Consider the following 21,274-nt stretch of genomic DNA (forward strand, 5'->3'; position numbering starts at 1 on the left):
AAAAAAACTTTAACCTAAATCAATATTTGCTGTGACCACCCTTTACCTTTAAAACAGCACAAGTTGTCCTTGGCACACCTTACACGTGTTTCAAGGTACTTGGCTGGTTGTTCCAAGCATCTTGGAGAACTGGGCACAGTTCTTTCTGTGGATTTAAGCTGTCTCAGTGTCCTCTGTCTCTTCATGTAATCCTAGACTGACTCCATGATGTTGAGAAGCTCAAGGCTCTGTGGAGGCCATCATATCTGTTGTAGAAACTTCTGTGGGACTCTGGCAATAGGTTTGAGGTCATTGTCAAGTGCCAATACAGCCATATAGCAGCATTCATGAACTTTTAAAACTCAGTTGTCCAGAAACAACATAACTTCATTTCTTCTATTACTTCTTTGCCGTTTTAGGCCGCTTATAGTTGTGCCAGGAACAACTGACTGTATCCCAGAAGTACCTGCATCAAAAAAAAATTGTGACACTGACTGTGTTTACGGTAATTTTTTAAATCCTGAAATCAATCCGTCTATCTGTCTATCTGCCTGTCTATCTGCCTGTCTGCCTGTCTGCCTTACTGCCTTACTGTCATTGCTCTACCACAGCTTTGTTGCAGATTGTTAGCTGTTGCTATGGGCACAGGCAGCGCTTAGCAACTATAAGCCATCAGCGCACGCGCAGTCTTGAGTAATGATGCACTGTGGGATTGCAGAGTATTGACATAGAAACCAAACGACAGAGCCGACCAAGTTTTTTCACTCCGGATTAGTTTTTGCTGTCGCTTCTGCGTTGAAATTACTTCGCTGTATTTTCGACTGCTGTCATGAATGCGGCACTGGTAAAAAAGACCCAGGACACGCTGGGAAAAGTGATTAAGAAGCCCCCTCTCACGGAGAAACTGCTAAGCAAGCCCCCGTTTCGATATCTCCACGACATCTTCAGTGAGGTGAGACTTACCTGCTAATGTTAAGAGTGCTAGCAAACTGGCGTTTGTTTACTTAACATCGGGAGCTTATTTTGCTTACATTTATTTTAAAAAAGCCTAACTCCAGCGGGACGTGTGTCATTTAAAACACAGTTAAGCGTGCTAGTTAGCTAGCTAATACAGCAACGTTAGCATGAACTAAGCTAGCCAAGTAAGTTAAGTAACATTAACTTCGCTGAAACGGTACAGTATCCGCAGCTTTTCTTAAGCCACATGATTGTCTTTCGTTGTACATATAAGGCCAATCAGTTAAACCATTATAGTCAATCACCAGTTAAAGAAAGAATTGCAAACCTTCTCGAGTATTAGAGTATTAGGTTGTCTAAGTCAATACTTTGGGTTAGCAAGGTAGCTAGCTATGTCAACGGCGTCGTCCAGTTGCTAGGCACGACTTGAGCCCGCACAGGAATCAATAGACCAATTTTTGTCCATTGTGGGGAACTAACCAGGATCAAACGATTGTGTTTGCTACGTTGGCTAAATGTGTCTGCTTCTTCGAAGCCGTCACGTTGAGATCACGGATGCTGAGCAGCTTAGCTCAGTTTAGCTGAGTCGTTTGATAAGAGAGGAAACTAAGAGTTAGCTACGTTATTCTTTAATTAACTTACTCGCTGTAAATATACAAAACATTGCTACCGTTTCTGGACTCCGATTGGACTCTGTTGTGTTGCTTGCAGAATCATTTAAAGTACACATGCGTATAAGGTTAAGTTACAGATGCACTTGAATCATTTGTCTGATTTTGGGAAGGGCTGAGATGCTCAGTGATGAGTTCCACATCAAAATGTTAGCTGCTTGGAAGCTGGGATCAGTTTAACAGCTGTTGCTCTCAGCTGAAGAGAAGGTCTGGTACAGACCAGTGTCAGCTACCACCTTCTAATCGCAAGCATTTGTTTTCATCTATTTTGTGTACAGCATAGAGTGTGGTTACGACAGTGGGACTGAATGGGTCAAATGGTGTGAAGAGGGTTATTACTCAAAGATTATTTAGTTAGAAAATAACAAAACAAGTGGGTCTTTTTCATTGTTAACTTGGTACACACAACAGAATCCTTTAGATATTAGATGTCAAGCAGAATAAAATCTGTTTCACTTTTCTCCACAGAAGTGAGATCTCGTTCTCACTCTCCATCTGTTGAGCAGTCTAATATTTCACTGTAGGTTCATGTATATTTGATAAAGGGAAATGTGTCAACATGTGCGACTCCTTTCTTCTGATTAGCAATGGAGCTTCAGGATTGGGCAATGCAACAACTTAATTTTAGATGTATATGCAGAAGAACTGCAGAAAAGTTTTGTTAAAGTGAGAATATTATTTTAGAGCAAATATGAATTAACTGCATGTGGTTGTGCTTTATCTGCTTTCCTACAATAGTCGCCCCACATTTACACTACTTCACCTGTAGATGAAAAAAATGCTGAAAGTTTAAAATAACTTTGTTAGTGCTACAGATCAATATGTAGCACTACACACTGAGAAGTTATATAAATAGATTCTGGAATTGTGGACTGCTTTGCTGTTGTATAACTGATGAATGGTGGTTTACAGTATAAGTGACTTTAAGTTTTAGTAAATGAAATGGTTAATATCACAAGATTTCTAGTAATTAAGCATGAAAACTTTATTTCTCGTCACTTTCAGGTCATCAGGACCACTGGTTTTATGAAAGGTCTCTATGGAGAGAATGAAATGAAGTCAGATAATGTTAAGGTAAGTTGATTCCACAGTCCGCATGGTTAGACTGATATCACTATTATTTAGTTAATCGGAGGGGCATAAACTAAATAAGTACATTTGTGCAAGAACTGCACATTAGTACAATTCTGAGGTATTTGTATTTTATTTATTTCCATACATTTCAACACATGTTCAAATGATCCAGTATCTTTCCTCCCCTATTAATCACCTCATCTTCTGAGATTTATCTGGTGTCCCTTTATATAAAGCTGTATAGAAAGTAGTTCAAACTAGCTCCACCTCCAGCATCTACAACAGTAACATGCTGCTTACACGCTGATTCTTCAGTATTAATAATCAAATGATGTCATAAAATATGATAAATCAGTCAGAGAGACCAGACCAGTACTTTTACTTCAACATTTTGCTTCTAATATTCACATACTTTTACTTAAGAAAGATTTTTCATACAGGACTGTTTCTTGTAATTAAGTGTTTTTACATTGCTGTATTGGTACTTTTATTAAGATAAAGGATCTGAATATTTCTTCCAACACAGGTTAATACACAGGTTCTAGTCGTATTCATTTGTCTTTGTTCATGTGCTTTCTTGTGTACAGAGTATGTGTTAATGTTCTAAAGAGCGACCTTACTTGTCTCACTTGTGCATTGCATGGGACAGTCTGAGGCTGTCTGTGTGTGGAGGTAACCCTACACGCTGCCTGTGTAACATGCTCTGAGTGAGAGGATCTGGCAGGACATGACTGAGAGGGCCTGTCAAGGTGTCAGAACTCAAGTCTGCCGTTTGAGAGCTGACCCCAAATTAATACTGGATTGGAAGGTGTTAGGCCTGGAGGAGACAGGGCTCAGATAAATGTTAGTGTTCAAAGCTAGATGCCTTCAACTTAAAAGGTAGTTAAATGTAATAAAATAAATGTAATTTTTCATTGTTGTGTATACAGTTTAAAATGGTGTCTTCATGCACTGTCATAAGTCTTTTATTGAAGATGCAATGAGTTGATTGAGGGGTGTAGGCATATATTGTATCAAGAGAGACATGTCCAAAATCTGATACATCAAATTATCTCTTAAACATACTGATTCTTCATAGTTATAGGACAATCAACAGACATGTGATTTTAATAAATGTTATTTTATTGTGTAAGTGGCTTTCTTGCTGAAACTACCACCCTGTGAGCTTGTATATATAAAAACCACTGATGTAACCCTATAGTGTTACTTCATCATGGCAGTTCCAACCCTCTCAAACATTGTTCTCAAGAGCAAAAATGGTCATAGATAATAGTCATGTAGGTTGTAAGTTTACGCTGAAAGACACTTTTAACATTCAATGTAGACATACTCTGCTTTAAGCTTTCTTCAGGTCCTTGGGCATGTAACTTCAGGGGCTTGGAGTACAAGAGCTAAAAGTGTTTTTGCCATACTGAAAGTAAGGTAAAAGTATGTCTAACAGCTATTTTGACACAAGACATGTAGTGCTTTATGAAAAAGGAAAGGGATTTTTCAATCAATACAAAAACTGAAAATCAATTTTTGATGAATTATTTTTGGGTAGACCTGACTGCAGCATCACAGTAGTCAAGCCTACAGGGATAGAGACATACATTAGCTTCTTTGTGTTGCTGAGAGAGAGAAATGGTCCCGCTTTGGCTTTATTTCTGAGATGATAAAGAGGACATTTGGTGACACATCCCACATGGACCCTTTGGTTTTGGTCTGTGTGAAAGATGAAACCAGAGTTTGTGTCTGTTGGCTTGGGGTTTAGTCCTAGCAAGTTCAATTTTGTGTCCAGTTCATAGAAACTATAACTAATATCTCAGCTATGTCCTAGTTTAACTGGGTCAACCAGGGAAATGCTGTGTACGCATTCCTGTTTGAATGTGATTCACAAGATGCAGAAAAAAACATCATGTTTTTAGAGATTGCACTGTTGTGCCTCAATCTCTCTAGTACATTGATGTCAATTATGTATTTTATTAATTGTCTAGAAAGCCCCTGTGAAAGAGCATCTTACTGAATAGACTTTTCATAAAGGGAACACTGCAAAGGCTTTCCTATTATCAGATGTTACAGGCCAGGTGGCTGCATCAGCTACAACTCCTTATGTTACACAGTTGGCAGGCTCCTGAGATGCAGCAGGCTGATAGACTAGAAGCACTGCTTAGCCGGGTCATTTGTCTGGAATAGTGTCTATTCTATTTACAAGCCTACAGGAATGTTAATGTTAATATTAATGTTAGGAACTTTACTGTCCACGTTGTGGAAAAATGCTCTTTGGCTTCACCCCATAGTGTTAAAAACAGTACAGTACAGGGTAATGGACAATACTGAATGAAACCAGTCCAATTTGAATACATATACAACATACACACCTAATGCAAGGATTAAATAAAGGGTGGATATTCCTTTTGTCTTTCTTGTCTGCATGCAGATCTTGTTATAAATCCAGGTTTTCCATCTTCTCCTTCCTGCTGCCTCACAAAAACCAACATATTACTCACTGACCCCTTGAATTGCTACATGTCATGATCGGAAGAGTAACCATTACACTACTAACAGTTTAGTCGTTATTATAAAGTGTAGGGAATGTCAGGAATTGGGTGTGAGGACAGATTGGGCTGAGTTGGACCGAGTTCACTACTCAGCAGCTATTCACAACTACGCATGCCATGTAGAACTGCAGCATGTTAGGAGTAACTTGTGTTGACCTCTGCAAGGATATGCATATCTCACGGGTTTAATTATTCTAAACAGTGTTGGAAAATAACTCCCACTGGAGTTCCTTTACTTTCACAACTATATCTTGTCTTGTGACTCCTGTGCACTCTCCTGGTTTTCACACCATCCTCTGTCTTTCTAGGATAAGGACTCTAAGATAGCCTTCCTCCAGAAAGCCATAGATGTTGTGATGCTGGTGAGTGGCGAGCCCCTGGCAGCAAAACCAGCACGCATTGTGGCTGGCCATGAGCCTGAGAGAACCAATGAGCTGCTGCAGGCCATCGCCAAGTGCTGCCTCAACAAGGTCTGTCTTCTTGGAAGATTAAACACACACACACACATACACTGAAAAGCTGACTGTGAAATTTAAAACACTCACATTCCAATTCTCCAACTTCTCAAATTCATTCAATGTCAGTATGGTCTATGTAATGCTGGAGAGACAAATATATTGCACTACATAAAAAGAAAATTCAGCATGTGTTATTTTTCACATCAAAATATTATACTCTTGGCAAAACTGTCTAGCTGCCTCAGGGAGAACTCTGAAATATTTTAATTGCACCCTGGAGATGGAGTGTAAACAGATGAGCTGATGCCTGGGGGATAGCTGTATTTGGATGTCATGTCATGTAGACAATTCTTAGCAATTTAAATGTATTGAGCTCAGATTTTATGCAACACGACTTGTTTTTAAGCCATCTGGCTACAGTTGTACAGAGATAGTACTTCAGGTTTTTCAACATGTATGAAATGAAAGTAATGAGAACTTAGCAAAAAACATGAGAATGTCTTTAATCTGCACTCAGCTCTGTAAGATACATTGAAATAAGTGTGCTAATGTTATGGGTAAGCTGAGTCAGGTGAGACAGCTGTTCATGTACACCCTACATGCTTGTAATAATACTTGTTACCTAATGGCCGTAGTGTCATTTTGTGGCACACTTTTGAACCCTTTTGTGGGCCAATGTTTTGCTTAAGGACACTTTAGAAAGGGACATGCTTTCTGACATGATCTGTGATCATTCCTCTACATGCTGCATTACTGTTCTTTGCAAACAACTGTATATGTTACTCATTAATATTACTGCTGTATTAAACTGAATGACTGTCCTGTAAATAATCTGTAGCTGTCCAGTGATGATGCAGTGAAGAGAGTACTTGCAGGAGAAAAAGTGGACATAAAGACCAAGGCTAGCACCTCCAGGTCCCAGGACAAGGAGAATAGGGAAGGACATGAACGTCACCTGGATAGAGAGGTGAGAGTCCTCAGCCCCACTCAAAGTGTGGAATTTTAAATGTGTTACACAGTCCTACATATGGTGTGAAATGTATTTTCTGTGTTAGACTTTTGTCTTTCTGGCTATGACAGTATATCCAAATGATGAGTTTCCCAGCATATGGCTGTGGCTAGCACATTATCCTCACCCTTTTTTATTTGATCTTCACTATTCTAGGAGAAGAAAAAGATTACAGAGCGTAGTGGCAGCCGGGACCAGAAGGACCCAGACCAGCCCAAAGAACAAGAGAGTCGACGTAGAGATGGGGAGAAAGAGCACCACCGGGGCAGGGAGCGCTCTGACAAGCACCACCGCAGTGAACAGGACCATGGGAAAGACCGTGACAAAGACAAGAGCCGAGATCGGGAGCGAGACAAGGACAGAGATAAAGGACGAGTTAAAGACAGGGACAAGGAGAAGGAAAGAGAGAGGGATCGAGAAAGGGAAAAAGACAAGGAGAGAGATAAGGAGCGAGAAAAGACAAGGGAGAGGGATTCCCACAGAGACTCGGGAAGAGACAAGGAAAAACGAAGAGACAGAGACAAAGAACGGGACAAAGAGAGAGAGCGACACAAAGATGGGGAAGAGAGGCACAGAAGTGTAGAGAATGGCAATAGCAAGGTATGCCTCTGAAGCCCACACACATCTTATGTGTTGGAAACAAATACCAATATTTACATTTAATGTGTTTGTTTGTACTTAGGCCAGAGTATCAGAGGAATCACAGGAGAAACCCAATCCTGAAGAGCCCAAAACAGCCAAACCTGTGCCAGCTGTAAGTTCTGTCCTTTGGCCATAAGTACATGCTTTCTACAGTTACATTTAATATTATGTCTGTCTTTGAGACTATTCAACTTTGTTGTCCTCATCAGTAGTTATGGTATGGCAGAGTTTTCTGTATATCAGTGTTAAGAGACATATTTTATATGTTTACAAAGTTGAAAAACCAAATTTGATATATATATATATAAAATTTATTTTCTCATGTTGTGCCTCTATTCTTCCAAGGAACCAAAACCAGTTGAAGAGGTATTAAACTTTCCAGAAACCGTCAGTAGAGAGTTAAACCTGTATATTGCAGACATTTTAGTGTTAGAATGGCTTCGGGTGGCTGACTGCTTGGTTTAGTGTTTGCATAGGCTGTAGTGTTGGAGGCATGGGAAGTCTTATTTCCTCTTATTAATTGTTTAATTGATAAATGTGAAGTGGCATAATATTGTGTTCTTTGCTGTGCACAGCCTGCAGAAGCAGTTGAAAACCAGGTGAGACCTTTACTCATCGCTCAAAAACACTTTTTCATTTGGGAAAATGGTGCATTGTGTATCTTTCAGTGCGATTACAGTCCAGTATTCATTTTTTGATTTTAAATGTCTTTGAAGCTGTCGCCATTCATAAGCAACTTGCGTTCTTTTGGCTGTATTTTGTAAAATGACCTTCACTTTGCTCTTTACCATGCATTTAACATCTCTAATACTGTCACAAGAGAATTCCCTGTGTGTGAGCCATGCAGCTGTCTACTCTGGATCACTTTTGCAGTGTTAAACATGAAGTTTAGCCAGGTTGCCTTCAGACTTATTAATGATATGGGGCATACTGTATGTTTTAGCTCCATAAGTCAGCAAACAGCTGACCTCACTAACTTGGTTGTTCAGATGTTGGATAGCCATTTCAAAGATCACATGTTGGTTTGGCAGTGTGTAGCAAGGCATGTGTTCAGTAAAGCATAAAACTACCCTGTTTCAACCATGGAAAGCAGTTGGTTACTCAGCACTATTCAATATATATCTCTATTTCCAGCTTTATTTTGTTGTTCTTTTGAGTGGAGTTCTTATTATTCATCCTACAAAATGTCTTCATAACTCTCATTCAACTCCAGTGCAATATTTTCTTTTTTGCATGATGCTTCTGCATATATTGGATTGAATATCTGTTGTTGTCTTTTCTAGTGCTTTTTCTTTCCCTCACAACAGCCACTTTGCATTCTGTCATTTTGCATTTCCAAAAAGAAACTGCCCTTGTGTGTTTGTTATAACAGAATGTCACTACATTTCAAAAATCCTGTTTTTTACCAATAGTTAAAATCATATTGTATTGAATGTTTTCTCATATGTTTTATATCTTTTTCCTGCTCATCTTTTCTGCTCTCACAGTCTGACAGTCCAGCTAGAATACCTCGGCCTTCATCTGCCAAAGGGCAGAGACGGAGACCCAAAATTGGAGGTCAAGGTAACCCCCCCCCACCCCAACTCATTCTACCCCCAGTACCCTATTTTAATCACCTATAGCAGTGAGGGACATCTCACAGTTAATACAGATGTCTAATGTAATGTTACTAACTGCACTTTAATCATTGACAGAGGGGCTTTTTAGTACGTCCAAACTGATTTTACAGTTGACTGCTTTCTGTTTGCTCTTCACTTGTCCATTAAAGTCAGTGGCTAGTTCCCTTAGCGGGAGGTAGGAATGACTCATCAGCGTCTGTTGGCAGAGGCAATAAAAGCTTCACAGAACTGACACTGAGAAAAAGTTGTACACAGAAAACATTTTCCTAAAAATGTGAGATGTACCTCTTCACAATTCATCTGTTTTTCATATTCTGTACTTAGCACGTCACATGAAAATAATTACAGAGCACTGTAATTGTTTTCATAGTTGTTTTAGAAAGGAGACCAACAATGCCTTGTCTTTTTCTGCTCTCAACAGATGAATCTGACAGTGAGGGAGGTAAGTGTCCTCAGTCTCTCTTATGCAGCTGCACTCGAACAAGAGCATATAAAGATTTTTAACATTCACACAAGAATTTTTACTATGGAAATGGGATCAACATGAAAGGGGACTTGATCTAAGATACATTTTGAGGATTGTTGTGGTAAGCTGCAATAACTGAGTATGAGAGTATTGACATTGTTTCCTCCCATAAATAAACTGAATAATTCATACATTTGGTGATGACTTTTAACTTTTAACTGGAAAAAACCCTGGCAGCTGTGTTAACTACCACTACCACTGAAAGCACAAGGCATAAAATGAATTGATCTTCTAATCTGACTCAAGGTAAAGCAGCAAAGGAATGTCTCCCCTAAAATGTCAGAATGCTCCTCTGGGTTCAGGCTCCACACTGAGATTGTGAATCTAGTCGCTCTGTGATTGATTGCGTGACTCACCCAGTGATTAAGGGCAATGATATTCTGTGGTAGAGAGCAAGTCAGTCAAGTTTATTTGTAAAGCCCAGTATCAGATACAGTGCCTTAATGGACTTTATAGGCTTAGGCCTACAGTCACAACGTTTCCTGACCCAGCCCAAACTCTGGAGGCGTACATGGGACAAAGGCATTTCCAGAAATAAAGAACATGTTTATGTATTTAATGATTTGTAAAAATTCCAGAAAAGTTTAATCTTCAGTCCAAAAGGATAAAATCTATTTGTGTGCAGTAAAGGGAGCAAAGTTTGCCCACTTGTCAAAAGTAAGTGGAGCCAGTAGGTTCCCAACAAGGCATCCAACAGAGAACAGTGGAAGGCCAGGGTCAAACTTGAGGCACACTGCAGAGCAGGAGGACGCAGTATAATAGGTCGACTTCCCTTACAACATCTGGAAAATTATTCCAAAAAATGGGGCACATTATGAGAATGATTTGTCTTGTGAGGTTATTAATTTATTCTGGGGACAATGGAGCAGCATGCCTGCTCACATCTCAGAGTGTAACTTAACACCAGGATAATAAGCTGTTCTACTGCCCTCTCCTGTTGAAAGCTTCAGACCTGTTTCATCTCTGGTGTGGTTAGAAATGTGCCCTGTTGAACCTGTAACCACACCCAGCAATCATATGATATGGTCCTGAAGTACAGCTGTAAATCGCTGCATCCCGGTGTGTAGTTGAACTACTCAAGGTCAGCAAAGACAAGATTTTTAGGGGGTTTAAAATCATTCTTTTAAAGCATACAAAGGAATACAGGGAGTTTTCGAACGGAGCACTCAAATCACCCTTAGAATGAGCTGGAAGTCAGTGCCAAGAGGTGAAGGCTAAAGTTATGTTAAATGGCTGAATTGTGCCAGTGTTTGTAGTTGGAGCTTTTTCAGAGTGGTATCATTTAAGCCAGAGAAAAGGACATTAGTACTTGTAGAAAAAATGTACACTTAAGTCTCAGCATCCACCCTGCTATGGGCATATAATGGGATATAATCCTTGCTATATTATATTGTGCTAACTACAAGTCATTGTTGTCCTTTCACAGATGGAGATGCTCAGTTAGCCCAGAGACCTGTCCCTCAGGAAAACGGAGATGTTGCAGGCTCCTCAGTGCCATCTGACATCGCTTCCAGGTCTGTTTGGGGGAAAAGGGTATATTTACAGGGGAGCTGATGAGGGAAATGGGAGCAGTTGTGTAGGTGGGCAGGGAAGATCAGGTGACAGAGCATACAAGACAGGTGATTTTGACAAGGAGGAAAGTCAGAGGACATCTGGTGGCTGGATGGAGAGTGGCAGGAGACGGGGACAGAATGACCAAGATATAAAGGGCTGAGACAATTATCATGACAGAGGAATTGTAAAGGACACTAATCGAACATTATCCTTCACTTATAAAAAACACCACTCCCTTCTTATGTCACATACTTCCCTTGCTCTCTTCCACTGCTTAAGCTGCTTCCTACATTTATGTAATCAAATCAAATCAGATGTATATATACATGTTCATACAAATCATGTATGAACATGTATGTGAACACTATGATCAATACCTGAATAATATTCAGTATAATGCAATACTACACAATTGTCATACAACTACTTATAGTAGTCAAGTAATTTTAAAATTTGAGTGTTATCGCATTGCATTCTTTTGTATTACTTTATTTATTTATTTATTTGAAAGTGTTTTAGTTTAGCTTCTGAAACCAGTCCAGGATCAATTCCAGCAGGTTACACAGTTGCATAATGCAGCTGTGTTAAATCAGTTTTACTGTTGTTGATACTGTAAAAGTTTATTGTTCTAAGCAGCATTTTTTTTCAATCTTAAAACCTGAATGGCTCTGTAGTTGTTACGATGTAGACATTTGGCAAATCTCACATAGCTGTTAATAGAATTAGTCTTGTAAAGGAAGTTAAGAAAAAGTAACGGAACTCATGAAACTAAACAAAAATTACTTGTGGGAACATTAACAGTAAGTAAATGCGAACATATTTGGATTTAAAATTGTTATTTTAACAACTTGTTTCAATAATGTGTACAATTTTTTAATCGTACAGCAACAGACGAATAGCACGGCCCAGCAGTGCTCGCCCAGCACCTCCCCGAGTCAAGAGACAGGAGAGTTACACTGATGTGACCTCAGCTGAGAGGTGACTGCACCACACATATTCACTGATGTCATAAGTCTTATTTATACTGGCTGGGACGAACACATCCTTTTCTTTGTGAATACATTCTTAGTCTATAAGCAAGTCTCGTTCCTGCCAGCGGGACAGGTTGATCACTTAGATTATTAAACTACATGGAGTAAACACACTGGACAAAGATAGTGTTTGTCTAATAATGAGATTGTCTAATAAAGGAGCAAGTCCTTGTCTTTCTTCCAGACTGTCTAGTGCCAAGCCCTTAGCACCTGTCATCATGGATGGGAAGAAGCTTTCTGAAGATGAGGAGAATGAAGATGACCAGTTTCTCGTGGAGGAGGCTGTGCCTCCACCCCCAGATGCTCCTGAGATGGAGGTGGTGAGTGACTTGAACAACGAGTTGTTTAAATACCATGAAGAAGCAAAAGTCTGGGATAGTTATCTACCATTTTTTCTGTTACAGGTTCCTGCACAAGAACTAGACAGTGAAGAGAAACATGGTATACAGTCAGATTTCCTTTTAGTTCCCTCTTCTTTTGATAGGAGCAATAATACCCTCTGATTTCTCCCCCACCTGGTGGTTTGAGAAGATAGATCTTCCACTTTTCCTTTCACTGTTTCACTCACTGTAGGTGGCCTTGTGAAAAAGATCCTTGAGACCAAGAAAGACTATGAGTTGTCACCATCCTCCCCTAAATCCAAAGAGCAGGTAAGTACTATTATAGTAGTAGTTCATTTCTGTCTCCACTAGAGGTCAGAATCAGCCTAGTTCTCTCCAGCTCAATGACTCAAGAGTCTTTGTTAAACCTCTCCATCAGTCCTACAAGCAATTCTTTCTGGAAAGTTTGCTTCCCAGGGTGAAATGCTCAGTGCAACACTGGTTATTATCAAAAGAAAGATATGAACAAATGGAGTGGAGAGGTGTAATTGTACTGTGTGGAAACCACAAAAATGTTCCCCTTCAGTGAGGCTGAAGGGCTGATAACCAGACAAGCAAGTATGGCCTCCAACAGACCACACACAACTGATACACACATCAAGATGTCTGGAGCAAAATTAGCTTGTTTTGAGGGGTTGCTCAATATCTTAGGTATGCTTAATGTTTTTTGTATTGCAAACTTCTCTGTGCTGTGTACAGTTTGAAATCTGCCATCATGGGAACTAACTTTTAGAACAATCCTGACTGCTCACACTTACACTTTCGCTACATGCAGAAAACAGACACTGCACAGCCAGTCTTACCGTATGTTGTTTCTAAACTTTCTTCATTAAAACTTCAGTGCACACAGAAGTCAGGCGTTCAAGAGCTTCCTTCTCGTCTCCTCTTTGAGTTAGACCTCATATTAGACAGACTTTTTCAAGGTAACGCATTACTGCCGTTGCTCATTCATTCCCCTCTGTAAGCTTATTTATTGGCCAGAGAGGGAGAGCAGTGCGCCTTCATCATTATTTGGAATGTGAATGAGTGTGAAACTTACAGTTTGGTCTGTACTCTATGGCGTGAGGTGGTGTACACTGTCTGCTTTGGGTGGTCCTCTCCACTGAAGCATACTCTCCCTGCATCCCTTCCTACCTGACCACCCTGACTCTGATGGATGCACTGTTTTGGACTGTCACTCATGCACAGAGGCCCCTGATCTATCCCCTCCTAACTGCGGCCTCAGACATCATCCCTCATAACTCACACCTGACGCTTAGCCACCAGTAAACTGAAATAGCTTGACTGGAATTTATAGGCCTGGCATTAATCCAGCTTTAAATGCATGTAGTAAATACAGTTTATACATATCTTTACCCACCTCCACGCTTCTCTTAAAAAGAATTTATCTCAAAATATAATTCAAGTCCAGCCTAACCTGCACACACACACACACACAGGGCAAGCATCCAAAATACCAGATCTCTTTGTGTAACATGAGCATAGCCTTGTAGAGTTGATCTTAATTTTCTTAATGCAGCCTCCTCAGTTTTCAGGGGTTCCAAACCATCATTTCAGGGTATCCTGTATGTCTGCACATAGGACCAGTTCAGTCCACCCCTCCGTCATTACTGGCCTTGCCTCGTCAGCTGTATAAAGAACTATAATGACTTCCTTCCTGACATGAAAGGGTGGAGAGGTCAGCTTAATGGAGTCGTTTTTTTTTTTTTTCCTTGTAATCACGGTAAAACACGCAGGGGCCAAAAATGTAAATATTGAGCTTCCTCATTCTATGTGGTATGACGGGTTTGAAATTTCAGCTGCCACAGTTCATTTTTTAAAATGCTCTGTATTCAGCATCATGTTCACTTAGCACATTTTATGGAAATCCAGCCTTTATGTGATTTCCGTTGTAATGTCTCTGCTTTGTCATTCCTGAGTTAATTTTTCCATTATTAATGCAATGCTTAGCTGCTCCATTTCTGTACTGATATAAATAAAGGGAATCCTTAAACAATCAAATGATTGTATTTTGCCATGTCCCGCCACTGTGTGTGCGACCAAAGACTTTGCTGTATATTTCAGGGGATGACCCTCCTTGTGACCCCTCTGCAGCATTGTATATTATTCCAAGATACTTCTCTTCTTATTTAGACAGAATCTGCCCCTTGCAGCAGCTGCGTTTTCATAAGAATTTTTGTGTACTCTTTTCCCCCTTTTCTTTACTCCCATCAAATTAGCCTTGATGAACGTTTGTAATGTATAAATAAACCCTGTGGCGTACAAATGGATGACTGTTGAGTGAGAGACACGGAGGAGAAGGGCCAGAATACTCTTTGCAGAATTGTCAAGAAAATAAATACTCTTCTCTGCAGACCTCTGTGTCTTCATAAACATCCAGCGTTTTTTGTGGAAACATAAGGAAATGACCCTGTGGCATTCCATTAGTCATATTACTTTTGTAGAGGTCATATTGACTTGTTAGGAATTTGGTCAGGTTTTTGGGGAGTACCTACCTGAAGCAGCCACAATCAGGCCAGACCTCAACCATGATAACATATTTTAATTGTGAACAGATGCCTGTTATCTTCAAAACTTTTAAAGTCACTTTATCTCTCCCCAAGAATATTTGAATGGTAAACCACCTGATTTAAATATAACTTTCAATTGTCACTTACTACAGCCGTTGGTCCCTTAGCAAGTTTATTTCAGTTCAACCCATAGCCCAGGATGGTGATCTCAGTTGTCTCCCCAAGGGGCTACAGGGACCTTGCAACAACATCCTGTAACCTCACTGGCTGTAAGCTTTTCTGCTCACCTCACTGACTCCAAGCTATTTTTATTATCTAGCTAGACTTTAAAACAGCCTTCTATGAAAAATGGCTAGGAAGCCCATAAACAACATTGAGACCCAATTCCCATCCAATGCTTCGCTCCCTGGCTCACCTCTCAGATCCGTCTCTGTGAAAACCATCAGGGTCTGTGTCAGTGTCTCCAAATGGGCACAAGTAGCCAAGAGAATTGTTCCTAGAATCTCTAAAGTTGTTATATGTGGTCTTCAGTGATCTATAACATACTTTGAGAAAACATGTCAGCGCAACTTTAACTTAACCTTAAATTGATTCATCTTGGTTGTGGGCAAAGCAGCTTCATTTGTTGTTCATCTTCTTGTTCCAACCAAAGAGAAGCTGGTAAATGAACAGTAATGAGTGAGGCATGTTGTCTTCTAATGGAAACAGATTTCATTATCAGCTATACAAACTTTTGTTTTCCTTGTTAATGATACCCTGGAGGTTGCTCCGCCACTGACAGGTCCTATGCTTGCGATCCATTTTTCTTGTCAGAGGATACTTTGAAGAATGTTTTTCTCTTGCTCCAGAAAATTCTTAAAAGCCCTCCGTGAAGCACATTTTTGCACGTATTTCCTAATTAAGCTGATTAGGCATGTGATGATTGGGTGAACTTCACATTGTCGTGTACCTTTCAGCGTTATAATAACATCCATGAGAATTACTCTGTGTTGCTCCTCAATTGAAGGAGACCCGAGCACTGAGTTTGTAGCTAAAGTAAAAGATTCAACTCAATCAAAAATGTTGCCTTCCAAAAACAAAATAAGGGCTGATGAAAACAAGATTAAAATATTTATTCATTTATTTTCAGAAGATATAGATATAGCCTATAGACATATTTCACTCTACCAACTATACTGTAGGTAGAAAACCTAGCTACCTCCTGCTTGTCCACCTGTCCTTTCTGGCATCAGCTAGAGGCTATGTCTTTGTCTTTCATCATTTCTGAGATAATGGGAAAACCTGCCCCCCTTCCTCCTCTCTCACCTCCTACTCCTCTGTGGTCACCACGTCTAAATATTGTTCTGTGATCTGGGTGAGAAAAAGGAAAACTAGGAGCACACAGGTCTCGTAGACCCTGACAGAGACCTCCATAAAGCAGTGATTTATATCCACCCGGACAAAGTGCACACGAACCAGGGGTCATGTTTTCACGCCAAGTTTTTTATTTTCCAACAGAGAAGGAGAGGGGGGCTAAGGTAGCAAGAGGACGGCAAACAGAATGAAGCCATGGGTCCTGTCTGGGCTACGCAGAGCAAGCCGCAGCCAGGCAGACCGAATGAGCCGTAGAGTGTTTGTCTAGCTGCAGGGTTCACGGCGCCCAGTGGAAAGCCACCCACCTTGTAGTGGGACCGCTGGGCCAAGGCATTTCAACCCTCACACTTTTGAGCCACCGCAACCAGTTAACAAAGAGTGAGGTTGTCAGAAATTTGTACTTGTTTCCTTAAAAGACATGATGGCAAACAATGGTGTTTGATGTCATTTCTGCAGTGTGGTCTGGTCTAGTCAAGCTGCCTTTTAAAATTTGTAATTACTGAACCGTTTAGTTTATTGTAAGAGATGGCTTGATAAGGAAAATGCTGTGTGCGCCTACCAAGAGTGGGCTGTGTGACAGATTGTGTGTTTTGAAGAGGAAGCTGTCATTTAGTTTACACACTGTTGCAAGTATGATTTCTGCTGCCTCATGAAGGCAGGTGCTCCCATCTGTGGAGCCAAATAGCATAAATTGGGCCAAGAGTTGAACTTGAAAGGATAAATAAGTGTAGTAGTTGTTACTCAATACTGTAGTAAAATAACCCCACTGCCACAGCCTGTTACTAAAATAAACAGGACTTTAAGACCAAGAGTGCTGGTGGGGGCTGTGTGTGTCCAGTGCTTGGTGTTTGTGTGTGTGTGGCTTTAGGGTTGCAGTACTGAGTGCTTACGCATCACACACACACACACAGGCCTTGCGAAGCCCAGCTGAGCAAACATCCTTGGGTTTGCTCCCTGCCAAGGGAGGTCCTTCCCTGATACCTTCCCCTCCTTTCCGCCATCAAGGGACTGAGTGTAATTGGGATATAGCAAACCCCCCCTCTCAACCACACACCATACACTGGAAGCCTTCACCAGCCAGTCTACCAGTCCCCCTGCTTTGGGCAACACAATTCAGCCCCACGTTTGATCTTTATATATACAGCTAGGTTGGTAGAATTCCTGACTAACATTTTTAGCCTTGAAATTCTAAACCACTAAATGCAGCCTTGCTCCAGTTTCTGGCAAAGGTAGAATTCCTAAAGAGGGTTTATTATGTTTTGGTCTAGGGACACACAAGTGATTTTTGTGTGTTTTTGTATGTATTCTCACAGCTGTTTGATACAGTGCTAGTTTCTTTCTTTGTCAAGTAAGACTTTGATGTACTACAAAATGCTTATGAAATTATATGAGGAGTTCCACATAGTCGTTTCTCAAATACCAACATACAGACAGAATTATATTTAATGTGTACATGCTTTGTAAGTTACCAGCACCATTGTTTCTGTCCCCCGCACCTCATCCATCGTACCACCATCACTTCCAGAACTTGGTGTCTGAAGCTGCACGGAAGAAAGAGCGGGACATGGTGATAAGGGAGATTGAGCGGCTGCGCTCATCCATCCAGACAGTGTGCCGCAGCTCCCTGCCTTTGGGTAAGATCATGGACTACATCCAGGAGGACATGGACGCCATGAAGGCTGAACTGCACACCTGGCGACGGGAGAACAAGGAGCATGCACAAACCTTGCTGCAGGAGCAGAGGTGGGCTGGAACCTACATAACATGCTTTAGCATGTGTGTTGTTGTGTATTGTCTATTTTAATTTCCAGCATTGCTTCATATACAGAATCTCATGCAAGGGTACAACCTTTCTAACTTTCTCTGCTAACTCTGTCATGTCCTCTAATTCCAGTACTTCATATTCAGTGGTGCCTCCAAAATAATACTTGTGTTTTGTCTTTCTATGGTAAAAGAAAGGACTCTGTGTTTCACACTGTCATTTTATATATTGTGTGATGTGTTATCATACTCTATCTTAAATTGAAATGGATGAACAACTCTAAGTGTTCTGTCATTGTATTTGCTGATCACATTGATTATCCCTTCTTTGTTTTTGTGTGTGTGCGCTTGTATGTTGCCACAGAGCGACAGACCGGGCAGTGGAACCTCTTAAAGCAGAGCTAGCTGAGCTGGAGCAGCTGATCAAGGACCAGCAGGACAAGATTTGTGCTGTCAAGGCCAAGATACTGAAGAATGAAGAGAAGGTCCAGAAGATGGTGACAGGAATCAACTTCTCTTCCAGAACCTGAAGTGAGAAAACAAGGTCCACCGAGAATAAAAATGCACTGAAGACTTAGGTATGAACAGTTTCTCCTTCAGAATAATGTCAAGACTGTTGGGACCAAACACTGCACTTTTAGGTTTCCCTGTCAGAACAGGAGATGGACCCAAGCATATTCCTACATAGCCAGGGTGGGAAATAAACGGCATCCGTCAGATATTGATAAATAGAAGCGCTGTGCGAGGGTTTAGAGGCCTGACTCTGTTCTAACATAAGTGGATGATAAAGTGGAAAGCTGACAGATAAACAAATGTATAAATACACTAACCGAAGTCCATCTCTTGCCCCTGTTCTGTAATGGTGCCTTTGTGGAATGAGCACAGCTCATGACAGTTAGACTACATGGTGACATTTAATGATTTATTTTGCCACACACTCAGATATCAGTTGACCAAATTTAAAATGAACATCCTCGTTCTTTTTAATTACCTAGTAAAAATAAAGTAAAAAGTGAAGTTTTTATATTGTGGCACACATAACATGACATAACATTTCCTAGTTGTGAAGACTTTAAACTTTGTTACTTTTGTACACAGGACATGCAGTTTGCTTGGAGTAAGCCGGCTTGTCTTTAAGTTCATTTGCTGTTTTCCATGATGATTATTGCATCTGCTGTAGTGCTATTGCACTAGCTATACAACAATAATTAAATATAACTGTTGCACATTAAGCTGGTTGAAAATAGGAGAAAAGTTCAAATACATTTTCTATGTCTTGCCTTTAGAAATATAGGATTTATATGGAGTGTCCTTTGTGGTCTAGAGGACTGATACGGTTTTTACATGACTGTGGTACCATGGTTTGAATTTGTCCATGATATTTTCTTTTTCTTCCCAACCCCTTTTTTTTTCAAACTACTTCACTGAGTCTACCCTCCCTAAAAAAAGGATTTATACTGTTTTCAGAAACCTTTTCCTCTGTTTACAACGACCGTATCCCATCCTTTAATAACCAATACCCGCAGTTTATCTATATGTTATTTCATTCACTCTTCCATTTTTAAAGCACCGTGGCACTTTGATAAGTGAGATACGAGGAGGAATCTTTGCATTTCTTGGAGAAAGTCTTTTAGTAGCAAAGCAGTGTTAGGTATAAGAGGGAGGAGAAGGAAATCTATCTGATAAAATATAACATAGTTTTAATCTAAAAAATCTAATCTAAAAAAAATTAAAAAAAACAGATCCATTCTCTTTGCAGTGAGCATGTGAGCATGGAGGTCCCTCTACTTTATTTGTACTGTAGAATTTGCCAAACAAATCCTTTTTCACACAGACACAATGTTTGGTTAGAACTTTTTGTGTGAACTTTCAGATCTTTATAAATTAAAGGAAAAAAACATTAATATAAACATAATATTTTACTAGCTCCTTTTGAGGCTTTAAGAAATGTCTTTTACACGTGCAGCTAATATGAGAATATGAAGCAATACTAGGCTGATAATTGTAGTAGGAAATTGGACAGTATAGACATGAGAGAGACAGAAAGTAACCACTGTCCCGGTTTTCCTCAAACTTCCTAATATGTAGACATCTCATTTTTGTCCATGTATGAATGAAATACAAACACAAAAATCTCCTTGCATAGTGGCTGGATGAAAATGCAGTTATCAAGTAGTCTAATAATACAAATGTAGTTTTATATTGTTATTAATACTTAAACACATGCAGTTGCTACCTCTGTTAGTTTTACTGCAGAATTGCCTCCCAGAGGATATAGACTGCCAGTGTTTTTAGAAACAAATGTTTAAAAAAAAAACACTTGTTGTGACATCCTGGTTGGATTGATGAATGTAATCTTTTTTTTTTCTCTGTAACAACCAGCGATTGCAGTAATCAGACCTAGTTATGTTTTTTTGGACGTGAAGTGATAATCATACATACTGTGCCGTGACTGCTTTCTTCTCTGCATAGAAAACCAGAATATTCATTTTCTGCCCAGACTGAGGTTTTCACTTCCATTTCCTCATCAGATCAATGGCTCACCAATAGAACAGAGTGTGCTAAGAACATGAATTAGTTCTATAATATCACTAATGTCAGGGCATAGTATATTTAAGGGGAAAAAAAACGATTTGTAAATGAATAGTACATGTTTTCTTTTTGACAAAAGTGAAAAAAGAATACAGCTAGCCATATAACATATATAGTTGCCAGCTGTCAGAAGTTTAAGAAACGTTTAACTGGCAAATTTTCTAGTTGTAGACTTCTTGTGGGCATTAGTGGTTACAAGGAAAAAATATAAACTCACACTAATATCTTTTAAAAAGGGTCAGTCTGGTTTGCTTCGGTGAAAAATATCCTCATTAATGCGATTCATTGCAGAGATATTCGCTACAAGGATTTTACTTTCAAAATGTATCATTTAGTCTGACATTACTCCATTTTCATATCAGTATTATATTTAGTCCATCAAACATAAATGAGAACATTAACCTATTGAAAACTCTAATTTAAATATAAGCAAAACTCATGGAAAAATGAGAACCTACATGTTCATGTTCACATTTACACTGTATCATACCCTCAGTTTCTCTTCAAACTGTACATTATGTATATGTGGAGACTGTATCATAGTTCAAATAACTATATAATTTTGTAGTGGAGTGAAATAAGTAGTTACATTGCAATACATATTTGTCTCTTCCTGTT

The 21,274-nt window shown here is 39.8% G+C and overlaps 1 protein-coding gene across 2 annotated transcripts; it reads left to right on the plus strand.

Moving 5' to 3' along the window:
* Positions 1-692: 692 nt before the first annotated feature.
* On the plus strand, positions 693-19,329 carry traf3ip1 (TNF receptor-associated factor 3 interacting protein 1). Of its 2 annotated transcripts, XM_041057767.1 has the most exons (16): positions 693-931; positions 2,613-2,681; positions 5,530-5,691; positions 6,518-6,646; positions 6,845-7,288; positions 7,371-7,442; positions 7,906-7,929; positions 8,818-8,893; positions 9,371-9,391; positions 10,902-10,989; positions 11,915-12,007; positions 12,245-12,380; positions 12,465-12,501; positions 12,634-12,710; positions 17,829-18,046; positions 18,429-19,329. In XM_041057767.1, the coding sequence occupies exons 1-16, from the start codon at positions 809-811 to the stop codon at positions 18,592-18,594; spliced, it is 1,935 nt and encodes a 644-aa protein (XP_040913701.1). In that variant the 5' UTR covers positions 693-808; the 3' UTR covers positions 18,595-19,329. The 2 variants fall into 2 exon arrangements, with proteins under 2 accessions (XP_040913701.1, XP_040913702.1); XM_041057768.1 differs by lacking the exon at positions 7,906-7,929.
* The last annotated feature ends 1,945 nt before the right edge of the window (positions 19,330-21,274 follow it).

The sequence above is a fragment of the Toxotes jaculatrix genome, chromosome 15 (genome assembly GCF_017976425.1).
Source record: "Toxotes jaculatrix isolate fToxJac2 chromosome 15, fToxJac2.pri, whole genome shotgun sequence".
Taxonomy (NCBI): Eukaryota; Metazoa; Chordata; class Actinopteri; family Toxotidae; genus Toxotes; species Toxotes jaculatrix.

Excerpts from the sequence above, each read along its gene's own strand:
- traf3ip1 (XM_041057767.1), top strand. The coding sequence starts at position 809 with ATGAATGCGGCACTGGTAAAAAAGACCCAGGACACGCTGGGAAAAGTG. Across the intron at positions 932-2,612 it reads TCCACGACATCTTCAGTGAG|GTCATCAGGACCACTGGTTT; the intron begins GTGAGACTTACC and ends CGTCACTTTCAG. Across the intron at positions 7,443-7,905 it reads CAGCCAAACCTGTGCCAGCT|CCTGCAGAAGCAGTTGAAAA; the intron begins GTAAGTTCTGTC and ends TGCTGTGCACAG.